Source organism: Hyperolius riggenbachi, chromosome 7 (assembly GCF_040937935.1).
Source record: "Hyperolius riggenbachi isolate aHypRig1 chromosome 7, aHypRig1.pri, whole genome shotgun sequence".
Classification (NCBI taxonomy): domain Eukaryota; kingdom Metazoa; phylum Chordata; class Amphibia; order Anura; family Hyperoliidae; genus Hyperolius; species Hyperolius riggenbachi.
In genome coordinates, this window is record NC_090652.1 from 9,521,479 (window position 1) to 9,541,567 (window position 20,089).

At 48.0% G+C, this 20,089-nt stretch overlaps 1 protein-coding gene across 10 annotated transcripts in view; it reads right to left on the reverse strand.

Moving 5' to 3' along the window:
- The window catches only part of MPRIP (myosin phosphatase Rho interacting protein), a 266,132-nt gene that overhangs the window by 46,989 nt on the left and 199,054 nt on the right, over positions 1–20,089 (reverse strand). For 6 of the 10 annotated variants that reach the window (XM_068243558.1, XM_068243562.1, XM_068243566.1 and 3 more), the window contains 6 exons: positions 13,458–13,526; positions 11,992–12,081; positions 9,513–9,622; positions 8,428–8,466; positions 4,230–4,800; positions 2,960–3,076 (listed from right to left, as the gene is read on the reverse strand). In XM_068243558.1, coding sequence (XP_068099659.1) covers positions 2,960–3,076; positions 4,230–4,800; positions 8,428–8,466; positions 9,513–9,622; positions 11,992–12,081; positions 13,458–13,526 — 996 coding nt within the window. The remainder of the gene's footprint in view (positions 1–2,959; positions 3,077–4,229; positions 4,801–8,427; positions 8,467–9,512; positions 9,623–11,991; positions 12,082–13,457; positions 13,527–20,089) is intronic. The other 4 variants (XM_068243563.1, XM_068243560.1, XM_068243568.1 and 1 more) reach the window with 1 other exon arrangement.

The window sequence follows — 20,089 nt, forward strand, 5'->3', positions numbered from 1 at the left end:
GACAAAGAAGCATGCAGGCATAAAACGATTAATCAGTCGGGCAAGAGTGTTGCCTGAAGCCAGAGGAATTTAGCCTGAACGGTTAAAAACTTTTTCTTTTTGAAATGCTGGTAGGAAAAAGCCCATAGATGTGACACTCAGTGAAATATTAAGACGTACACCATGCTAAAAACGACACCATGCAATAATCAAGCCACCAAGATGTGTTAGTGAGAGAAGCCCGATAATACCAATTATAGACATGGAAAGAGGATGATGATTCAAGCAAGAGGCATTAAAGGCTGTGGTGCAAAGAAAGGTTCTTCAGTGAAGAAGCTAAGATTTTTCCCCTACTAAATGGCTTATTTTCTACGCTGAAAAAAAAACATGAACTCTACAGAGGTTGAAGCAGTGGCATTCAGCTTGCCCGTAGCCTTGAGCTATACAAGCTGTAGAACCTGAAAAGAGGTTGACATGTTTGGTTCTGAGGTTCTAGCAGGACAAAACCATGCCGGTCATCTAGACGCCATGAAGGAAGGAGGAAGCGTTTGAACCGGTCAGCTTTGGGAAATGTAGTCTATGTTCTACCTGTACAATGTAGGAGGAACTATTCTGTGGGCTGCACTAGCATGTAGCCTGTCTGGCCACCAATGGAAATGCCAGCAAGCATGTAGCCCGTCTGTCCACCAATGAAAATGCTAGCTAGCATGTACCTTGTCTATGCACCAAGGAAAACTCCTTCGGTCTGAGAAATGTAGCAACGTCCATTCGCTGCATGTGTGCCACTGATTTGGACCTGTAGAGCGTGATCATACCGTCTTTCCCCGAAAATAATACATCCTCTGAAAATAAGACCTAGCTTATATTTCAAGCAAGCTTGAAATATAAGCCATTCTCTGAAAATAAGACCTAGTTGGTCGGTCACTCGCTCCCTCCCTCCCTCTGCAGAGTGGCGAGCGGAGCACGGAGCATTGCCGACAAAGAGGGAAAACTCACTGCCTTCCGACGTGCCAGCGTTACCATCTCTCCGCAGCGGCGCCCGGCTTCCTCTCCTTGACAACGGCGTCTCTAGTCATGTGACGTACGCACGTCCCGACACGCCTGGACGTGCATGCATCACATGACGAGCCGCCGTTGTCAAGGAGAGGAAGCCTAGCGCCGCTGCGGAGAGATGGTAACGCTGGCACGTCGGAAGGCAGTGAGTTTTCCCTCTTTGTCGGCAATGCTCCGCGCTCCGCTCGCCACTCTGCAGAGGGAGGGGAGGAATAGCTTTAATGGCTTGGGGTGACACTGGGGACCGGGGGAACACGGAACATGCTGGGGGCTGCCGCTGGGGACACATCTGACTAAAGGGGGCACATTTGACTACAGGGGGGGGGGGCACATACAGTAGTGTCACCCCTCAGATTTATAAGCCCTCCCCGAAAATAAGCCCTAGCACATCTTTTGGGAGAAAAATTAATATAAGACAGTGTTATTTTCGGGGAAACACGGTAGTAATAAGACACAGGGTGTGCCTAGCCACAGCCGAGATCATCTGTGCAACTGTCCACCCCCTGCTGCACAGTAGGCATGAGTTAACAGTAGTGCATCGCATTACTAAGTTAGTTTAACACATGTTATAATTGTCTAGGCCGATTTCAGCCAACAATCGTTGTGTGTACAGCGGCCACCAATTGATCCAGCTCGGGCATCAGCGGCAGTTAAGGATGTGTTTTGCTGGATCCTTAACCAATGCAAAAGCAGGACCGGTCTCAGTATCATTTCTCCTCCACTTACCGGCAAGAATCTGCTCAGTCGTTCATCGACCATTGTCCCCCCTCTCCCTCAATAGCAACGCATCGCTAGACTTTAAGGTAAGCAATGCGTCTGTACAGCATTGATCCCCATACTGTCGCCTGAGGGACCATTCCCCGATGGTTCAACTTAGTTGAACTTACCTGGGGCTTCTAATGGTCCCCTGCAGGCTTCCTGTGCCCGCGCAGCCACTCACTGATGCTCCGGCCCCGCCTCCGGTTCACTTCTGGAATTTCAGACTTTAAAGTCGGAAAACCACTAAGACTGGGGCCAAGTCCTCGCTTCTGCTGACGTCACCAGGAGCGTACTGCTCAGGCGCAGACCGTATTGGGCCTGCTCAATACACTCCTGGTGACTTCAGCAGGAGCGAGGACGCGGCTGCCCAGGTGCTGTGGTTTCCTAACTTTAAAGTCGCAAATTCCGGAAGTGAACCAGAGGCGGGGCCGGAGCATCGGTGACTGGCTGCGCGGGCACAGGATGTCTGTGGGGGACCATTAGAAGCCCCAGGTAAGTTCAACTCATTTTCCCCCGACCCCCCCTACAGTAGTCATTTAAGCCCCACCCCTTCCTGCACTAAGCCTTAGCCACACCCATTAACCAGTCTGATGGCAGAGCCTTATCGACCCGCAGGACCTCTCACACTGGAAAAGTAAATGCCTGGTGGCTGGCTTTAGCAAAAAAAAGGGATAGAACTAATGAAATGGTCGGAAAATTGATGTGTAAAATCTGAACTGGACACTGGGCAGGTGCGCTGAGCTTTATTTCTGAATTATCACCAGTACCTTTGAGGCATATTCAATTATTTGATGCAAACCGATCAAATGCAAGTTTATGCGAGTGGCCCAGCTCCAACCTGCATACGATTTGGATGAAATCTGCATGCAAACCACAACTATTTGCACATCATGGGACAGATCTCTGTTCTGGAGAGGCCATGCTGCCTCTGGTTAACCATTCTGCTGACCGCTTCATTGTCTGTCTTATGAAGACTCCAGATTGAGCACTGCTGAAGAAACAAACTGAATGCCGCTGTATAGAATATTGTATGAATGTTGCATGCAAATTAACGTCACTAAGCTATGAAGTTCTATTGCTACGTGGCTGCGCCTGCTCACAGCTTGGCGTGGCGCCCCTCTGTGGCAGTGAGCAGGGCTGTGGCTATCGGAAGAGAAGCGATCAGTACCTGTAAGATGTACCCGTCGGGGGCATTGTGTTGATGCTCCAGCGCCTCCTTCAGGCGTTGCTGTAACAGGAGGTTTTGCGCTAGGAGGTCCGACACTTCCTTCCGGCTGTGCTCCAGCTGCAGGGGGGACAACAAAGAAAAAAGGTCACCTTCCCGATACTCAAATCTACACACAACCCTCATGACGCCTGCATAGGCCACACCCTTACCGCTCTGCCAACCCAGAGACACCAGACTCAGAACGGTAATTATTGCCCACAATTACTTGTTAAGGGACCACCACCGTAAAATGTATACAAAATAAATCTAAAAATGGATACTGAGGAGAAAGCTAGTGGTAGGAAGAGTAAAGGGTTAATAGTTTAAAAAAAATAAATCACTGTTGTGGTTTAGATCAACATGCCAGACTGCATCTGAAGGCTCCTATTAACGGCTCATGGGAGCCATGTAAAGTATTGTGTAATGTTGCCATGCGCTGTTGTGCAGGTACTCTGCAGGAGAATGAGGGGATTCTTCCTCTATTACACATTCTTCATGCACAATCTGAACATGGATCAGGCCCTAGGCAATGTAACTGTGGGTACATGTAAGAGTGATGTGCAGGTACTCTGCAGGAGAATGAGGAGATTCTTCCTCTATTACACATTCATCATGCACAATCTGAACATGGATCAGGCCCTAGGCAATGTGACTGTGGGTACATGTAAGAGTGATGTGCAGGTACTCTGCAGGGGAATGAGGGGATTCTTCCTCTATTACACATTCTTCATGTACAATCTGAACATGGATCAGGCCCTAGGCAATGTGACTGTGGGTACATGTAAGAGTGATGTGCAGGTACTCTGCAAGAGAATAAGGAGATTCTTTCTCTATTACACATTCTTCATGCACAATCTGAACAAGGTTTACGGGTAATATAGACAACACCTCTGGGTTTAATGTGCACAACATTCTCCGTGCATTTACAAGAGTTCTGCAGGGAGTACGTGTAGAGTATAATACTACTGTATAAATTAATTTGTAGTCATCAACCAGAAAATGTATCATATCAAATTGATTTCATGAGAAAAGGGAATTTTAAAATCATGTATAATTGGTACAGGTGCTGACAATAGTTAAGTATTTGGACTTCAGGTAACCAAAAATTGCTCTGACACAGAAACCACAGAGCTCTGCCCCAAGCTGCATAATTATTCCTAAAATTTGCTTTAATTTAGCATTATCAGCCACCCATATTAGTTACCAGATAGTTATGTTAACGACCAATTACCTGTTTTTCCAAGAGGACGGTGAAATCTTCTGCCGAGTACTTTTTTGGGGAGCTGGTCAATGGCACGGGAGCGATGGGTATCTGCTTCTCCTCTCGCAGTGGGGTGGTCTCCACTTGCTGCCATCGCTGCTCAATTTCCACTTGGACGTTTGGTCGGACGTCAATGGAATCTGAAGACGTTGTCCTCTTGTCCACATCCATGCGGGAGACTTCCTCACCCAAAGGCTCCTCCACGGAGTCCGAGCTTTCAAACCTTTTCCTGCGTTCCTCCCTCCGCCGCGCCCGCTCTCTTTCCAGCTCCCCAAGGTCGTTCTTTGAGTCCGTGGTGTCGTAACAGGATATGGACTTCAGACCTTCGGCTGCCTGTGCCCTCTCCTGAGCTAGCGCCTGCTGGATAGGACGGAACTCGGCCCAGTCAAACGTCTTGGAGCGACCTTCTCTTCTACGGTCCCGTGCCCGGCTCCTCTTCTGCTCGCCATCTGCATCTGAGTGCTCAGGCTCCTGTTTGTCGCCTTGGGTGGAACTGGACATAAATGAAGACGACGTCTTTGTCTTCTCCTCTGGCAGAGAACTAAAATAAAACAGAGACTAGGTGAGTATTCCATTGCAACCAAACCAGCCTCAGCTGCATGGGCGGAAATAAATCAACAGAGCTCATAAACTAAGACAGGGCAGGAAAAGTGCTGCAAACAAGACTTCTGAATATGTATAAAGTTTACATGGAATTTTACAATTCGAACAGGAACTATTAACATGAGGGTCAAGCAAGTGCTTGACCTGCTGGAAGATGACAAGGCATGCTGGGAGTTGTAGCTTCTAGGAAAGGGGTCTGCAGGTTTCCCATGCATGATCTAGGTTTGCCACAAAGGAAGCAATTATGGATCTGTATACTCCACAAGACTGGGAATTATAAACGAGACATGTCTACAGAGGACGATGCATAAAATAAAACCACCTACGCTAAGCATCAACAATAACAAATGATCCTAGACTAAAAGAAAGAAAACTTAGGAATTAATTAGATTTGTAAGTAGTTGTAAATACAATCCTCCATGGGCTTCAAATTCTTACTTTTAATGTAAGGGCTGAAGTGTAAATGGGAGCCAAGTCAATGCGACATAAAATCTGGTTCATTCGGCTCCCAGCAGAGAGAAATCGTTACCTTTTGATTTTCATCACTGCCCTGTTATTTAGTAGGGTTTGCACAGACAAAGGGGTTTTTGCTTAGTTTTCAGGGAGAAATGCTGCAGACTGACTCATTGCACAGATAAAGCAATGGCTTATTAAATCTAACTTTGAAAAAAAATATAACAAAAAGGTAACACAGGCAAGTCGTAAGTAGGATTGGTACTATATGACTCCACTGAGGCGCTACTCCTGCTATTGCTGAAAACCTGATTTGTCCCCACGTTTATTGCCTGATGAAGCGGGCTTGGCCTGTGAAACGCGTTGCACTTTTGGGGTACTATATAATAAATGAGATTGCTACTTTTCAGACAGTCTTCCGTGTCTGGGTTATGGAGGTAAGTCCACCACTTCCTCCTAGCAAATTTTAAAGGTTTTATCCACTTTTATTCTGCTGGCGCCTCGGCTCTCCTACTGCTATATGTACCCATGTTCATCTCATAATATCACTTCAAGTACACTTTATGTCGCCGAGGTTTATCTTCTTGCTAGCAAAGTCGCTGCCATACAGCATAAAGGATGGTAATCACACCTTTCAGTGCTGGGTCCCCAGTTCGAATCCCAAGCAGGACACTATCTGCAGGATCCAGGTGGCGGCAGAGGACAGCGTGGGAGCAATCAGGGTGAAAGAGGCTGGAGGAAGCCCCAGGTACGTATAATTTTATTTTCAGTGTCTCAGGTACATGAAGTTGGATGGACTTTGAGATCAGGACAGCTTGCAATGTTTTCTGAGTAGCCTGCAGTCGTTCACATGCAGAGACCAGCGATGACCAGTCAAGGTGCCCAGACGTTACTCAATTTTCCTATTCGATCGCCTGTTTGAGTCGATCACTTAATCAAATCAGCGGAGTATTGATTATGCTCCATTCTGCTCGATCATCAGATATCTGTTTAATCAACAATTTTACTAGATTGGGCAGGATGTAAAATATCTGCCAATCATAGAGGAATCGTCTGTTGTTCACACAATTTCGCTCGACACAATATGGCTTTCTGGTTTCAGAGCATGGAGGCACAACATGGTTCAGATCGACTAGTGTAGGAGAATCTCCAGGATCTCACCTGCAGTGTGTGGGTCGATAGTCCATCGACTTTCTCCCGACCACACTGTTTTAGACCACCCAATAAAGTTGATTGCTTAAAGGACTTCCGAGGCCAAAAACAAGAAAATTACACTATACCTTTTTAATATCAGAATCCACGGAGGACGTCCAGCGCGTCCCCCGCACCGTTCCGCCGTCATTGCAGCCCTTTTCGTTCCCCGATGGCTCGGCCCGACCCCACTGAACGGGTCGCATGTATGCCACAAGTAAGATGGCCGCCGCCTTGAGCCGCGGCTGCGCAGTACGCTTTACCGCGAGTGCGACTGCGCAGCCTTGGGCAGCATTACGGGACTCTGTACGCGGCGGGAGGCGGGCTAAAGGCTGCACAGTCGCACTCGCGGCAAAGCGTACTGCGCAGCCGTGGCTCAAGGCGGCGGCCATCTTACTTGTGGCATACATGCGACCCGTTCAGTGGGGTCGGGCCGAGCCATGGGGGAACGAAAAGGGCTGCAATGACGGCGGAACGGTGCGGGGGAGGCGCTGGACGTCCTCTGTGGATTCTGATATTAAAAAGGTATAGTGTCATTTTCTTGTTTTTGGCCTCGGAAGTCCTTTAAAGGAATACTATCGATTCACATATTTTTTTCAACTGACACAGGAATTGTTTGGGAAATGCTGCTAAGTACTGGTGTATACATTTTAGTAGCAACTTCTTTGTTTACTGTTAGCAAAATACTTTCAATCTTTACTGACAAACTGACAGCTGACTGAGCCATGAGGAGAGGGGAAATTCCACTCACACTTGATCAGTTAACTCTATGGCCTCGATTCATAAAAGAGCCTGCGAGCGGGGAAAGTGGAGCGGGGAAACACCGCTGTCGGTATTTCCGCCTTCAGGGTGGTAATTCATAAAAATGTTGCCTGTTGTGACAGGCGTGCGGAGATACTCCGCTGTAGGCAGGCGTTAGGCTGTCGGGAGACATGCGGAAGCCGGAGAAGCAGGCGGAATCCCTCCGTGCGGTGTTCTCTCTGCAGCTGCTTGGGAGGTCTGTCCCATTCACTGCAACGGATTCCGCACGCTTCTCGCCACATCAGAGGTAGCGGTAATACCCGTCCGCATACCGCTACCTCTAATCTTTATGAATTGACATTTGTTACTTTTGCTGTGATAATCACCGCGCAAGGCGGTGATTGATCACTCTGCTCGTGGATGTCGGCTTTTCATGCGGAAAAAGCCTTTATGAATACATATTTTGCTGTGTGGTCGGTAAAGCGAGCGGCTTTCTGCATTTCCTCATGCGGAAATGCTTTATGAATCGAGGCCTATGTGTAACTCTGTGTGTTTCTGACTGACGTGTCTGAAGAGAGCAGAGGAAATGTAACTAATTGTCACAGCTTTTCATACTGTTTTTGCTTTCAGAGTTTGATATGTTTTATATTTGCTTTCTGTAGTCTGATATGCAACACTGGCTGTGCATTGAAGCAGACACCCCTTCTGCAATTGATTTGTCCCAATATAGCTAAATCCTACCCTCAATAAATTACAACTTTTGCCTCTGATATTTAGCATGAAAAGTAGGAAAATGTTTACACAGCTACTTAGACATTATTTGCACACTGTCATTTTAGAACACTTGGGGATCGATAGTATTCCTTTAACCTCTCGATGGAAAATTGAATAATGTATGGTCACCTTGACCCCGCAGCAACCAATTGAAATTCATCTGATAAGAGATGACACCAAACCGCAAAAACATCTCCGATTGGTTGCGGCGCATCGACAGACGCTAATGCAGCAGGACAGGCAGGTGCTTCGCTCTCATATATGCCAAGTCCAGCCTGGCGATTAGCTACCCCACCCCCTCTGGTACACGCCCCCTCCCAGGAACATCAGAAGCAAAGCATGCAGGGAAATCACGGAGGATACAAACCACAAGACGTTTATACAGGAGAGAACACAGCTTTCCAACCTGGGCTTCAGAACAGACAGTTTCAGAGAGAAGCTTTTCCTGGAGGGTGCATGGAAAGTAAAGAGATGAAGGAATGAGAAGAGGGGGTGTGGCTGCCACAGGAAGAGGGGAAATATTGGGTGGAGAACCATCATCTATACCAGGTATCGTGAAGTTATAATTATCCCCTGGAAGTTATTATGGTATATAGAGGACATATTGTCCATGTCATCACTGGTCCCTAAATGCATGAAGTTGAGAAAATCAGCTCATTGTATCATTTATTTCTTCTACAGATTGTGCTGGAAGTGACTGAAGTGTGAGATGGAGAAGACTGAGGCTTGCAGCGTGATAAAGTTCCTGCATTTAAAGGGTAATAGTGTCCGGTCAAAAAAACCTCTTCATTCTGTTCCAAATGTGTCACCATCTGTCTTGAAAGGTCACCCAGTGTTTGTTCCCAGGAAGGGGTTAGCAGGCGGGGCACCCAGCGCGCAGACACCTTAGACATGTGTGGTTCGTCATGAATAACTGTCCACACATGACCATCACTGAGGCCAGCTTCATTCATGATCATTTGGGTGGCTGTTCGTCTGTCTTCCAAGATTATACACACCGCTTTCTTCAGTGTGGCCACATCTGCCGTCAGTGATGGTCTTCCAGGTCTTGGCTCGTCTGTGAGGGACATGTGACCACTTTGGAAATTCCTTTTCCCCCTCACAATAGTGTCATAAGACTGGCAGCTCATAAACTGCCAATCCTATCATGAATTTCCCGGCACTATTACCCTTCAAATGCAGGAACTTTATCACCCTGCAAGCCTCAAACTTTTCCATCTCACACTTTAGTCACTTCTTGGCACGATCTGTCGAAGAAATAAAGGATAAGGTGATTTTCACAACATCATTCACTTGGGGACCACTGGTGACACTGACAAAATGTCATCAATATACCATAACTTCCGAGTGATAATTAAAAACTTTACGATACCCCCTTGTAGGTTAGGTGGGGTGGGCAGAGAGAAATGGGATGTCTATGCCAGGAGCTAGAGGAGGGGTCCTGTCAGTAATACAGTGGGAGACGGCGTATATAAACACGGGGGTGCTTACCTGGTGACGTCAGGGGCCGTGTTGGGGCGTACGTGCTTCATAATGGTTTGAATCCAGTTCCTCCGGATGCCCGAGGTCATGGCAGACAGTGTGAACTCGCCCTCCTTAGTCTGAACAGAAAAGCAGAAATAACCAACTTTCTCCATGCCCAACAATCAATCATCGCAGCAGTCTGACGGCAGCGTTATGCACAGCTTATATTGTATGTTATCAGCGCCGTGTAAAGGCTCGTATACACGCTTGGCTGAAGTTGTCTGAGGCGATCCACGACGACTGCCTTAGCAAATCAGGTGTGTGTACAGCGGCTCGCGACCCCTGACCAGCAAACTATCCGCCTGGCAGATTGACTACGCCGTGCCCCTGCGTGACGTCACGCATGCGCCCTGCTCTGTCGTCATTCCGCCTACCCGCATAGCAACACAGCACGTTAGCTACACAGCTGACTTGCATCCATACAGCCCGGCCCAGTGATGTCGCACAAGGGGATTGGATTCTGATGGGCAACATCCTTCAAAGGGGCGTACACGTCTTAAAGAGGAACTCCAGTGAATATAATGTAATAAAAAAAAAGTGCTTAATTTTTACAATAATCATGTATAAATGATTTAGTCAGTGTTTGCCCATTGTAAAATTGTTCCCCTACCTGATTTACATCCTGACATTTGTCACATGGTGACATTTTTACTGCTGGCAGGAAATGATAGTGGAAGGAGATACTGCTTGCTTTTTTGGCAGTTGGAAACACAATGCAACAAGGCTTCCACAGTGTGATGTCAGAATCACAGTCCTGACTAGTTCGGTTAGGCTCGGCTGATGTCATCCAGCCCGCCTGCCCCCCCTCCCGCCACCAGGGGGCGCCGGTCCTCCCGAGAGCTGGACCTTACCTGAGGCTTTTGCAAGCCCCCAGCAGCTGTCCGGTCCTCCGTTCTCCCATTGCCACTCTGCTCCGTTTCTCAACTTATAAGTCGAGGCCTGCGCAGACCTGCCAAGTGTATCCTTTCTATGTGTTCCGGTCTGCAATTGCGCTATTGCAGACTGGAACGCGAAGAAAGGATACACGTGGCCAGAGCCAAACAGGCGCAGCGGCCTGACGGCGAAACCGAAAGTAGCTGGCGGCAGGAGAACGGAGGCTCGGGCAGGACCGGCGCAGGACAGGACGGCTGCTGAGAGCTTGCAGAAGCCCCAGGTAAGTGAAACAGTCTGTTTTTAATCTATCTTCAGTTCCGCTTTAAGGCTTCCAGACATCAAAGTCCTTCTGAGCCAGTGTCTCAGCACAGAAGAAGCCATACATCTTTATTTCTCACATGGCACAGGTAACATACTGGCTGGCACTGTGATGATGAGCTGTGCAGAACACTGCAGTACTGTCCGCTGGGATAGCACACACAGGCAGCACACAGCACTATATAGACTGTGGCTGGCAGAGCTCTCTACGCTATAGGAAAATTCACCAATGGGGGCGTGACTTAAGGCAGAGACAGGGGGCTGACTTCTGAGTGCATTAGGTACTCACAGTGTTTAGATGGATACATTTAGTTTTGAAGGACACATCCGAGCTGTATAAAAAAAAAAAAAATCCACTTGGGGCTTCCTCCAACCCCTGCTAGCCGTCCTGTGCACTCGCCGCAGCTCTGCTCACTGCTGGTGGCCCCGGGTCCCCCTCTGGCACAAGATGTCCACTGCGCCTGCGTGAGCAGCTCTGAGTCGCACTGACATCATCCGGACTGTACTGCGCAGGCGTAAGAAGTTCTGCACTTGCACTGTACAGTCCAGATGACGTCAGCGCAACCAGTGAGCAGTAGAAGCCGACCCAGAAATCAACCTGGCGAGGTCGGCTTCTCCACCGAAGGGGACCGGGAGCCACCGGAGCTGCGGCGAGGGCACAGGACGGATGCAGGGAGCTGGAGGAAGACCCAGGCAAGTGGATTCATTTTTAAAGTGCTCGGACCTTCCCCTTAAAAAAAGGTAGTGACGTATTTTTAGTTTATTTCTACTTTAAATAATAACTTGTGCTGTACAAAACTATTGCCCTGATGGGCACCGTCTCCACCAAACCTGAAATCAGAACAGACTGAATATTTAAAGTGAGAGGGATATATGGAAGCTGCCATATTTATTTCCTGTTAAACAATACCAGTTACCTGGCAGTCCTGCTGTTGTGACTGAATCACACACCTGAAACAAGCATGCAGCTAATCCAGTCATACTTCAGTCACCTGATCTGCTGCATGCTTGTTCAGGGGCTGTGGCTAAAAAAAATTAGAGGCAAAGGATCAGCAGGGCATCCAGGCAATCTACATTGTTGAAAAGGAAAAAATATGGCAGCCTCCATATCCCTCTCGCTTTATTTGTCCTTTAAAGACAATGGAACGGCCTTGACTTGATCGGTACAAGCTGCCAGTGTTTGGCCCCAATCACAATTTTCCCAGTGCTGTCCCGTTTATCTCCCCTAAAATCATTAATACAGAATAAATCTTACATGGATCTGGAATCCATAGTTCCTCTGGACCGGAAACTCTGTGACATCATAACACGTGGACAGGTCGATCTCTCCATCCAGGTCTGCTGCCTGCAGGGAGGAAACACAACAGTTATGAGGGAGGAGTCTAGGGAGGAGTCTAGGGAGGAGTCTAGGGAGGAGTCTAGGGAGGAGTCTAGGGAGGAGTCTAGGGAGGAGTCTAGGGAGGAGTCTCCTGTGAGGGAGGAGTCTCCTGTGAGGGAGGAGTCTCCTGTGAGGGAGGAGTCTCCTGTGAGGGAGGAGAGAGGAGTCTCCTGTGAGGGAGGAGCCTGTGAGGGAGGAGTCTCCTGTGAGGGAGGAGTCTCCTGTGAGGGAGGAGTCTCCTGTGAGGGAGGAGTCTCCTGTGAGGGAGGAGTCTCCTGTGAGGGAGGAGTCTCCTGTGAGGGAGGAGTCTCCTGTGAGGGGGGAGGAGTCTCCTGTGAGGGGGGAGGACTCCTGTGAGGGGGGAGGACTCCTGTGAGGGGGGAGGACTCCTGTGAGGGGGGAGGACTCCTGTGAGGGGGGAGGACTCCTGTGAGGGGGGAGGACTCCTGTGAGGGGGGAGGACTCCTGTGAGGGAGGAGTCTCCTGTGAGGGAGGAGTCTCCTGTGAGGGAGGAGTCTCCTGTGAGGGAGGAGTCTCCTGTGAGGGAGGAGTCTCCTGTGAGGGAGGAGTCTCCTGTGAGGGAGGAGTCTCCTGTGAGGGAGGAGTCTCCTGTGAGGGAGGAGTCTCCTGTGAGGGAGGAGTCTCCTGTGAGGGAGGAGTCTCCTGTGAGGGAGGAGTCTCCTGTGAGGAAGGAGTCTCCTGTGAGGAAGGAGTCTCCTGTGAGGAAGGAGTCTCCTGTGAGGAAGGAGTCTCCTGTGAGGAAGGAGTCTCCTGTGAGGAAGGAGTCTCCTGTGAGGAAGGAGTCTCCTGTGAGGAAGGAGTCTCCTGTGAGGAAGGAGTCTCCTGTGAGGAAGGAGTCTCCTGTGAGGAAGGAGTCTCCTGTGAGGAAGGAGTCTCCTGTGAGGAAGGAGTCTCCTGTGAGGAAGGAGTCTCCTGTGAGGAAGGAGTCTCCTGTGAGGAAGGAGTCTCCTGTGAGGAAGGAGTCTCCTGTGAGGAAGGAGTCTCCTGTGAGGAAGGAGTCTCCTGTGAGGGAGGAGTCTCCTGTGAGGGAGGAGTCTCCTGTGAGGGAGGAGTCTCCTGTGAGGGAGGAGTCTCCTGTGAGGGAGGAGTCTCCTGTGAGGGAGGAGTCTCCTGTGAGGGAGGAGTCTCCTGTGAGGGAGGAGTCTCCTGTGAGGGAGGAGTCTCCTGTGAGGGATCACAGGAGTCTCCTGTGAGGGAGGAGTCTCCTGTGAGGGAGGAGTCTCCTGTGAGGGAGGAGTCTCCTGTGAGGGAGGAGTCTCCTGTGAGGGAGGAGTCTCTTGAGTGTGAGACCCGGCACGGGAATGATATGCTGCACACCTCACCTCTTCTGCCACAGAGTCTCTGTAATAGCGCAGGTTCTGGTCTGTCAGCACAAACCAATGCTTCTTCCACTGTAAACACAGGAAACACAGCATTAGGAAGGGAAATCTGCCACATTCTACACAGTAAAGTATAAAGGATTTGGTTTAGGTAATGGAAAGACAGAAAAAACAAAAACAAAAAAAACATGCAACCCTCCTGTAGAATTCGAGGCTGTTTAAAGTGGATCCGAGAAACTTTCACTCATTGCATAATTGTGTTCCTTTCATATAGTTTATAGGGCATTCCTCAAGCCAAATACTTTTTTTATTTTGTTTTACTACTCTAATTCCCCATAAACTAAACAAGCCACGCCCACAGCTTCTCCAGAGAGCCAAGGCACTCAGTTCCAGGTAGCAAGGACTTATGGGAGCTCAGTCTGGGCAGGAGGAGGTTACTAGCCAGAGATTTCAAAGGCAGAGGGAAGGAGGAGAGGGGACTGAATTTACACACAGGCAAGCTGATAGCATCTCCAGGCCTCAGCCTGTGGCAATGTGACAAGCAGAACATGGCTGCTCTCGTATCGCAGGAATAAATAATCAAACTGTTGAAGCTGTTGGCAGCTAGATTTGCTGTGTAAACTATCTAAACTTTAGATAAGATATATAGACCAGTTACTTGTTATAGTTAGTTTTTCACCTCGGATCCGCTTTAAGAGTCTATGCGAGCAAAAAGTTGGATACGTATTGCAGCGCTGCATGGGTTTGGTGTCGGGTGTAGCCAATAATTTACATTACCAATATTCTACTATGCCTGGCACCAATTCTAACCCTCCCCTCCTATTGCCTAAAACTAACCTCCCGTCTTCTAATTCCCAAACCACCGCTAGTTGTTGCCGGTGGGCTTCTATCGACATCAGGCGCCAAACTCCCCGCTTGGACGACTGTTTACTGATAGATTACACAGGCATCTATCAGACGCCTACTGATCCCCATGCCCAATTGACCTGATCCATGAAAATTCTAACAAGAAACCCTCCACTACAGCAGGAAGTGGACGTTGTGTAAACCTAGGCACACATGTGGGCGTACCCCAGGTAACGATCCCTCAGGTGACAGTTTAGGGCTGAAGATGGACTGACGCGTCGCTAGCTTTCAGGCTAGGGATGCGTTCTGTTACCATGGGGGGGGGAGAGCGGGGCGGGTAAGGAGGGAGAACAATACACACAGGCAGTGTTTGGCAGAGATATCACAGCCTGCCAGAACTCTGGCCAACGTATTAGGGAGGGTCGGTAACTGCCATACATATACTAGATTGTCAGCAGCGGTGCTCTACAGCAGCCACCTTGGCCAAGTTTAATCTGAAGTGTGTATCCCGATTAAAGGACACCTGAAGTGAGAGAGATCAGGAGACTGCCATATTTCCCTTTAAGCAATGCAGATTGCCTGGCAGCCCTGCTGATCCTCTGCCTCTAATATGTTTAGCCACAGCCCCTGAACAAGCATGCAGCAGATCAGGTGCTCTGACTGAAGTGTAACTGGATTAGCTGCATGCTTGTTCCAGGTGTGTGATTCAGACACTGCTGCAGCCAAATAGACTAGCAGAACAGCCAGGCAACTGGTATTATTTAACAGGAAATAAATATGGCAGTCTCCATATACCCCTCACTTTAGGTGTCCTTATAGTAAATGAAAACCACTTTCTGCTGATCAGTTAGCTAGAAGCTGAGGACAATTGTTCAGAAGCTTGTGACTTTCATTTGCAAGCATGGCTTCCACTTCCTGGGTCGGTAAAGCTGCATCCCTTCGCTTAAACACTCTGATTACTAACCACCTACCCGATCCACAATTTATTTCTTAACAGTCTGAGTCATTGTCATTTCTAGGTGTGAAACACTAATGCCTGGTACACACCATGCAATTTCCCATCAGATAGGCGGGTCAAACAGATTATTTCCAACAGGACCAATCTGATTTCCGATCGACTTTGTATAGAAGTGACCGGAAAAATTGATCAGGAAAACGATCTGTTGGAAATAATGGATTGTGGGAAATTGCACGGGGTTTACACCAGGCATTAAAGGGACACTAAAGTCAAACAAAAAAAATGAGTTTTACTCACCTGGGGCTTCCAATAGCCCCCTGCAGCTCTCCGGTGCCCTCGCTGTCTCCCTCCGATCCTCCTGGCCCCGCCGGCAGCCACTTCCTGTTTCGGTGACAGGAACTGACAGGCTGGGGACGCGAGTGATTCTTCGTGTTCCTGGCCACATTAGCACCCTGTATGCTGCTATATGGTATATGATATATGCTATAGCAGCATAGATGGCGCTATTGTGGCCAGGAACGCGAAGAATCACTCGCGTCCCCAGTCTGTCAGCTCCTGTCACCGAAACAGGAAGTGGCTGCCGGCGGGGACAGGAGGATCAGAGGGACACGGCGAGGGCACCGGACAGCTGCAGGGGGCTATTGGAAGCCCCAGGTGAGTAAAACTCATTTTTTTTGTTTGACTTAAGTGTCCCATTAAGGCTCCCAATAATGGCACAATATTTTCCTCACATGCAATCATTCAAACTTTTTACATTTTCACAATGGAATCGTGCAAAAAAAACCAAAAAAAAAACCCACAGTCTGTGCAGAGAATCCATGTGAAATGATTCTATGGCCGATTGGAATACTCTATCAATCGGAACTTTGGATTTTACAATTGTATCTAAATATAGAAGGCCCTCTAATCGACCAGTTTATGGTAACAATAATTACGTTTCGATTACTTACGATCCTGAAAATCTGATTAAATGATTGCATCTGAGGAAAGTATCCTTAAAGGAGCACTATGGTGAAAAATTGCAAAATGTAAAATATGTGCAAACATATACAAATAAGAAGTACATTTTTTTTCCAGAGTAAAATGAGCTATAAATTACTTTTCTCCTATGTTGTTGTCACTTACAGTAGGTTGTAGAAATCTGACATTACCGACAGGGTTTGGACTAGTCCATTTCCTCATAGGGGATTCTCAGCAAGGCTTTCATTCTTTATAAAGATATTCCCTAAAAAGGATTTAAACAATGATGCTGGCCAGCTTCCCTGCTCCCTACACAGTTAATTGGCGGTTGGACAGGGCAACTGCCATTCACTAAGTGCTTTTGAAAATAAATAAATCCCTGAGAATCCCCCATGAAGAGATGGACTAGACCAAAACCTGTTGGTAATGTCAGACTACTATTACCTACTGTAAGTGACAGCAACATAGGAAAAAAGTAATTTATGGCTCATTTTACTCTGGAAAAAATGTACTTATTTGTATGTGTTTGCACATATTTTAAATTTTACCATTTTTCGCCGTAGTGAATAGACTGTTTTAGACAGAACACTCAGAGGGGAATGTATCAATGTGTTTCTGTGTCTCTCTAAATATTGGTAAAGAAACAAGAAACGGGGTCAAGCAGAGTGCAGGAGGACACTCATACAGTAGCCCGTGCATTACATTTCCAGGGTATACTGTAAAAGATAACAGTTTACTGCCTACCAGCCTAGCCACATGGAGAGCATATCACTTCTATTTCTATAACTGGAGAAGCACTGAGGACAAGCGCCACTAGAGGGCAGCAGTGCACTGCTATAGGACTATTGCTGTGATGGAATCTTTGTTCAGTAGATCCATCACAATGAACGAAAGATAAACCAATACAGATTCTTCTCTCGCTCATGTACTCCATCAGAAAATTCTCTACCCCCAATTCAATATAAAAGTGCTGAAAAGTATCAGCTAGATACACCAGCTCAAACTTCTTTGTCGCTTTGGGTGCAGTTTACACCCTTATCGCTGTACAGAAAGGAGTTACGGTGAAGCATGGTGGTGGGAGTGACGTTTGGGGCTGCATGAGTGGCTGCTGGTGCTGTCTGACTGTGCCGCCCTAACATTAACGCCGTCCCACATGCGCAGTACAATACTGTGCTGCAAGATTTCCTTCTCTTTTACGCTGCGAACCATATCTCTGCAGCCACGCCTCCTACATTCACCAAATTTTGAGTGTATGGAGGGAACCCCCCTCTCCCCCCCCCCCCCCCCCTGAAATACCTCTGTGTCAAATTGCAGCCCCCCCAGTCCTGTGGGTTTCCGGAGATAGATTTGCTAACCCTATCTCAGGAACCAGTGGAGTTTGAGGGCTGCAATTTGGAACAGAGGTGGTTCTGGGGATTCCCTCCATGTGGGGAGTGTAAGAGGCGTGGCTGGGGAGACACTGCACCAGCACTGGGGAGTTACAGGCCATTGAGGGAACCATGAATGCCAACATGTACTGTGACACACTGAAGCAGAGCATGATTCCTGCCCTTGTAAGACTGGGCCGCAGGGTAGTACTGCAACATGATAATCCCAAACAACTCCAAGACCACCACTGCCCTGTTAAAGAAACTGACGGTAAAAGTGCTGGACTGGCCAAGCATGAGTCCAGACCTAAACCCTACTGAGAATCTGTGGGGCGTCCTCATATGGAAGGGGGAGGAGTGCAAGGCCTCTAACATCCACCAGCTTCCTCCGAGGAGTGGAGGAGGATTCCAGTGGCTCCTGTGACGCTCTAGTAACCTCCACGCCCAAGAGAGATGAGGCAATACTGGAGAATAATGCTCGGCACACAGAATATTCACACTATGGGCAGAATTTTGAGATTCTTCCCTTGGGGGTGTACTCACTTTTGCTGCCAGCGTATTAGACATGAATGGCTGTGTGCCGAGTTATTTTGATGGGACAGCACATTTACACTGTTATGCCCAGTACACACGCTGCAATTTTCTGTCAGACGGACAGTTCAAACAATTATTTCTGACAGGTCCAATATGATTTTGCGTTTTTGATCGATTTTCCAATCACTTGAATACAATATCGATCAGAAAAACGAGCCGAAATCAAATCGGAACTATTGGAAATAATCGATTTGACGGAATTTGACCATCAATTTGACGGAAAACTGCATTGTGTGTACTAGGCCTTATACAAGCTGTACACCAACTACCTTAGACTGTATCTAAGTGTCATCTCTACAGTGCTGTCCCATGATTAGATGTAATACACAAAATTCTGGGAGATGTACTCACTTTTGTGAGATACGCCATGTAAATCACCATTTTTTTTTTTCAACAAAAAGTAGAGTTCCCTTTTAAAGGACCTCTGTCACGAAAATCTGAAAATTTCAAATATATGTAAATATATACAGTTAAGTACGTTTCTTTCAGAGTAAAATGAAGCCATAAATTACTTTTCTCCTATGTTGCTGTCACTTACAGTGAGTAGTAGAAATCTGACATTACCGAGGTTTTGGACTAGACCATTTTCTCGTGGGGGGTTCACAGAGATTTCTTTATTTCCAAAATGCACTTAGTGAATGGCAGCTGCTCCGTCCAACTGCCAAAAAAGTGTTTAGCAAGCAGGGAGGCTGGCCAGCATCTTTGCATTAATCATTTTCAGGGAGTGCCTTTATAAAGAGTAAGGGCTCGTTTCCACTGTTGCGGTGCGGAATCGCCTGGATTCCACCGCGTTTCCGCATGCTGTTTTTCCTGCGATTTCGCATGGCTAAGAAGCAGGCGAATTTAACCATGTCACTGCCTGTGTAAATTTCAATAACATTACATGCGAAATCGCGGGGAAAACCGCATGACAAAGCCGCATGCGATTTCCCTATTAAAAGCATTGCGGGCGATTCGCCCGCATTCCAGCCGCACACGAAAGATTTCCCCCGCACACCAAAACGCACCCGCACGACGCACAAGTGGAAACAATCCCATCCACTTGTATTGCCTATGCGAATCCGCATGCGGTGCCTGCATGCGGATTCGCTATAGTGGAAACGAGCCCTCAAGGCCATGCTGAGAATCCCCCATGAAGAAATGGGCTAGTCCAAAACCTGTCGGTTCTGTCAGATTTCTACTACTTACTATAAGTGAGAGCAACATAGGAGGGAAGTAATTTATGGCTCATTTTACTCTGGAAGAAACTTACTTCTTATTCGTATGTGTTTTTAATTTTAAGATTTTCGCGACAGTTCCTCTTTAAGGACAGAGGCGACTTTAATTTTAGCCTGTTTTATGTAAGTAAGGCCGGCCTGGCCGCAGACAGGCGTCAGCGCACCAGAAATGGCCGGGATGGTGTCACTGAACAATGGGGCAGCGAGGGGAGGAAGTGGAGGTCACAGGATATCCAACCCCTCCGCAATAAATAGAGTCGCAGCTCCTGAGCTATAAACTCCCCAACAAACGCTAAATCCATCTGCGAGTGTCTGCTGGTGTAACCGGACCCCCGAGTGCGGCTCTTCCTCCCCGGCCCCTCGTATCCCGGAGTCCCAGGGGGCACAGCTGGCAGATGAATTAAGGTCATGATGTAAGAGCGTCTCCCCTTCCAGCTCTGCTTGTAAACAAAGCGCCAGCGTAGCGGACCGCTCATAACACAACAAGCAGAGCAGATCCCCCGGTCTGCAGCCAAACCATCGTAGCATTAGGCGATGGCTACCAGATCAACCACTAGATAGATCTGATCAGAGGGGGATCTATTGCCAGCCCACACACTGCAGACAGATTTCACATTTATCTCAGTATGAAATCTATTAGCAATTATCCCAGTTTCACCTCCTGCCCCCCCTTCCCACCCATCCTTCCCCAGT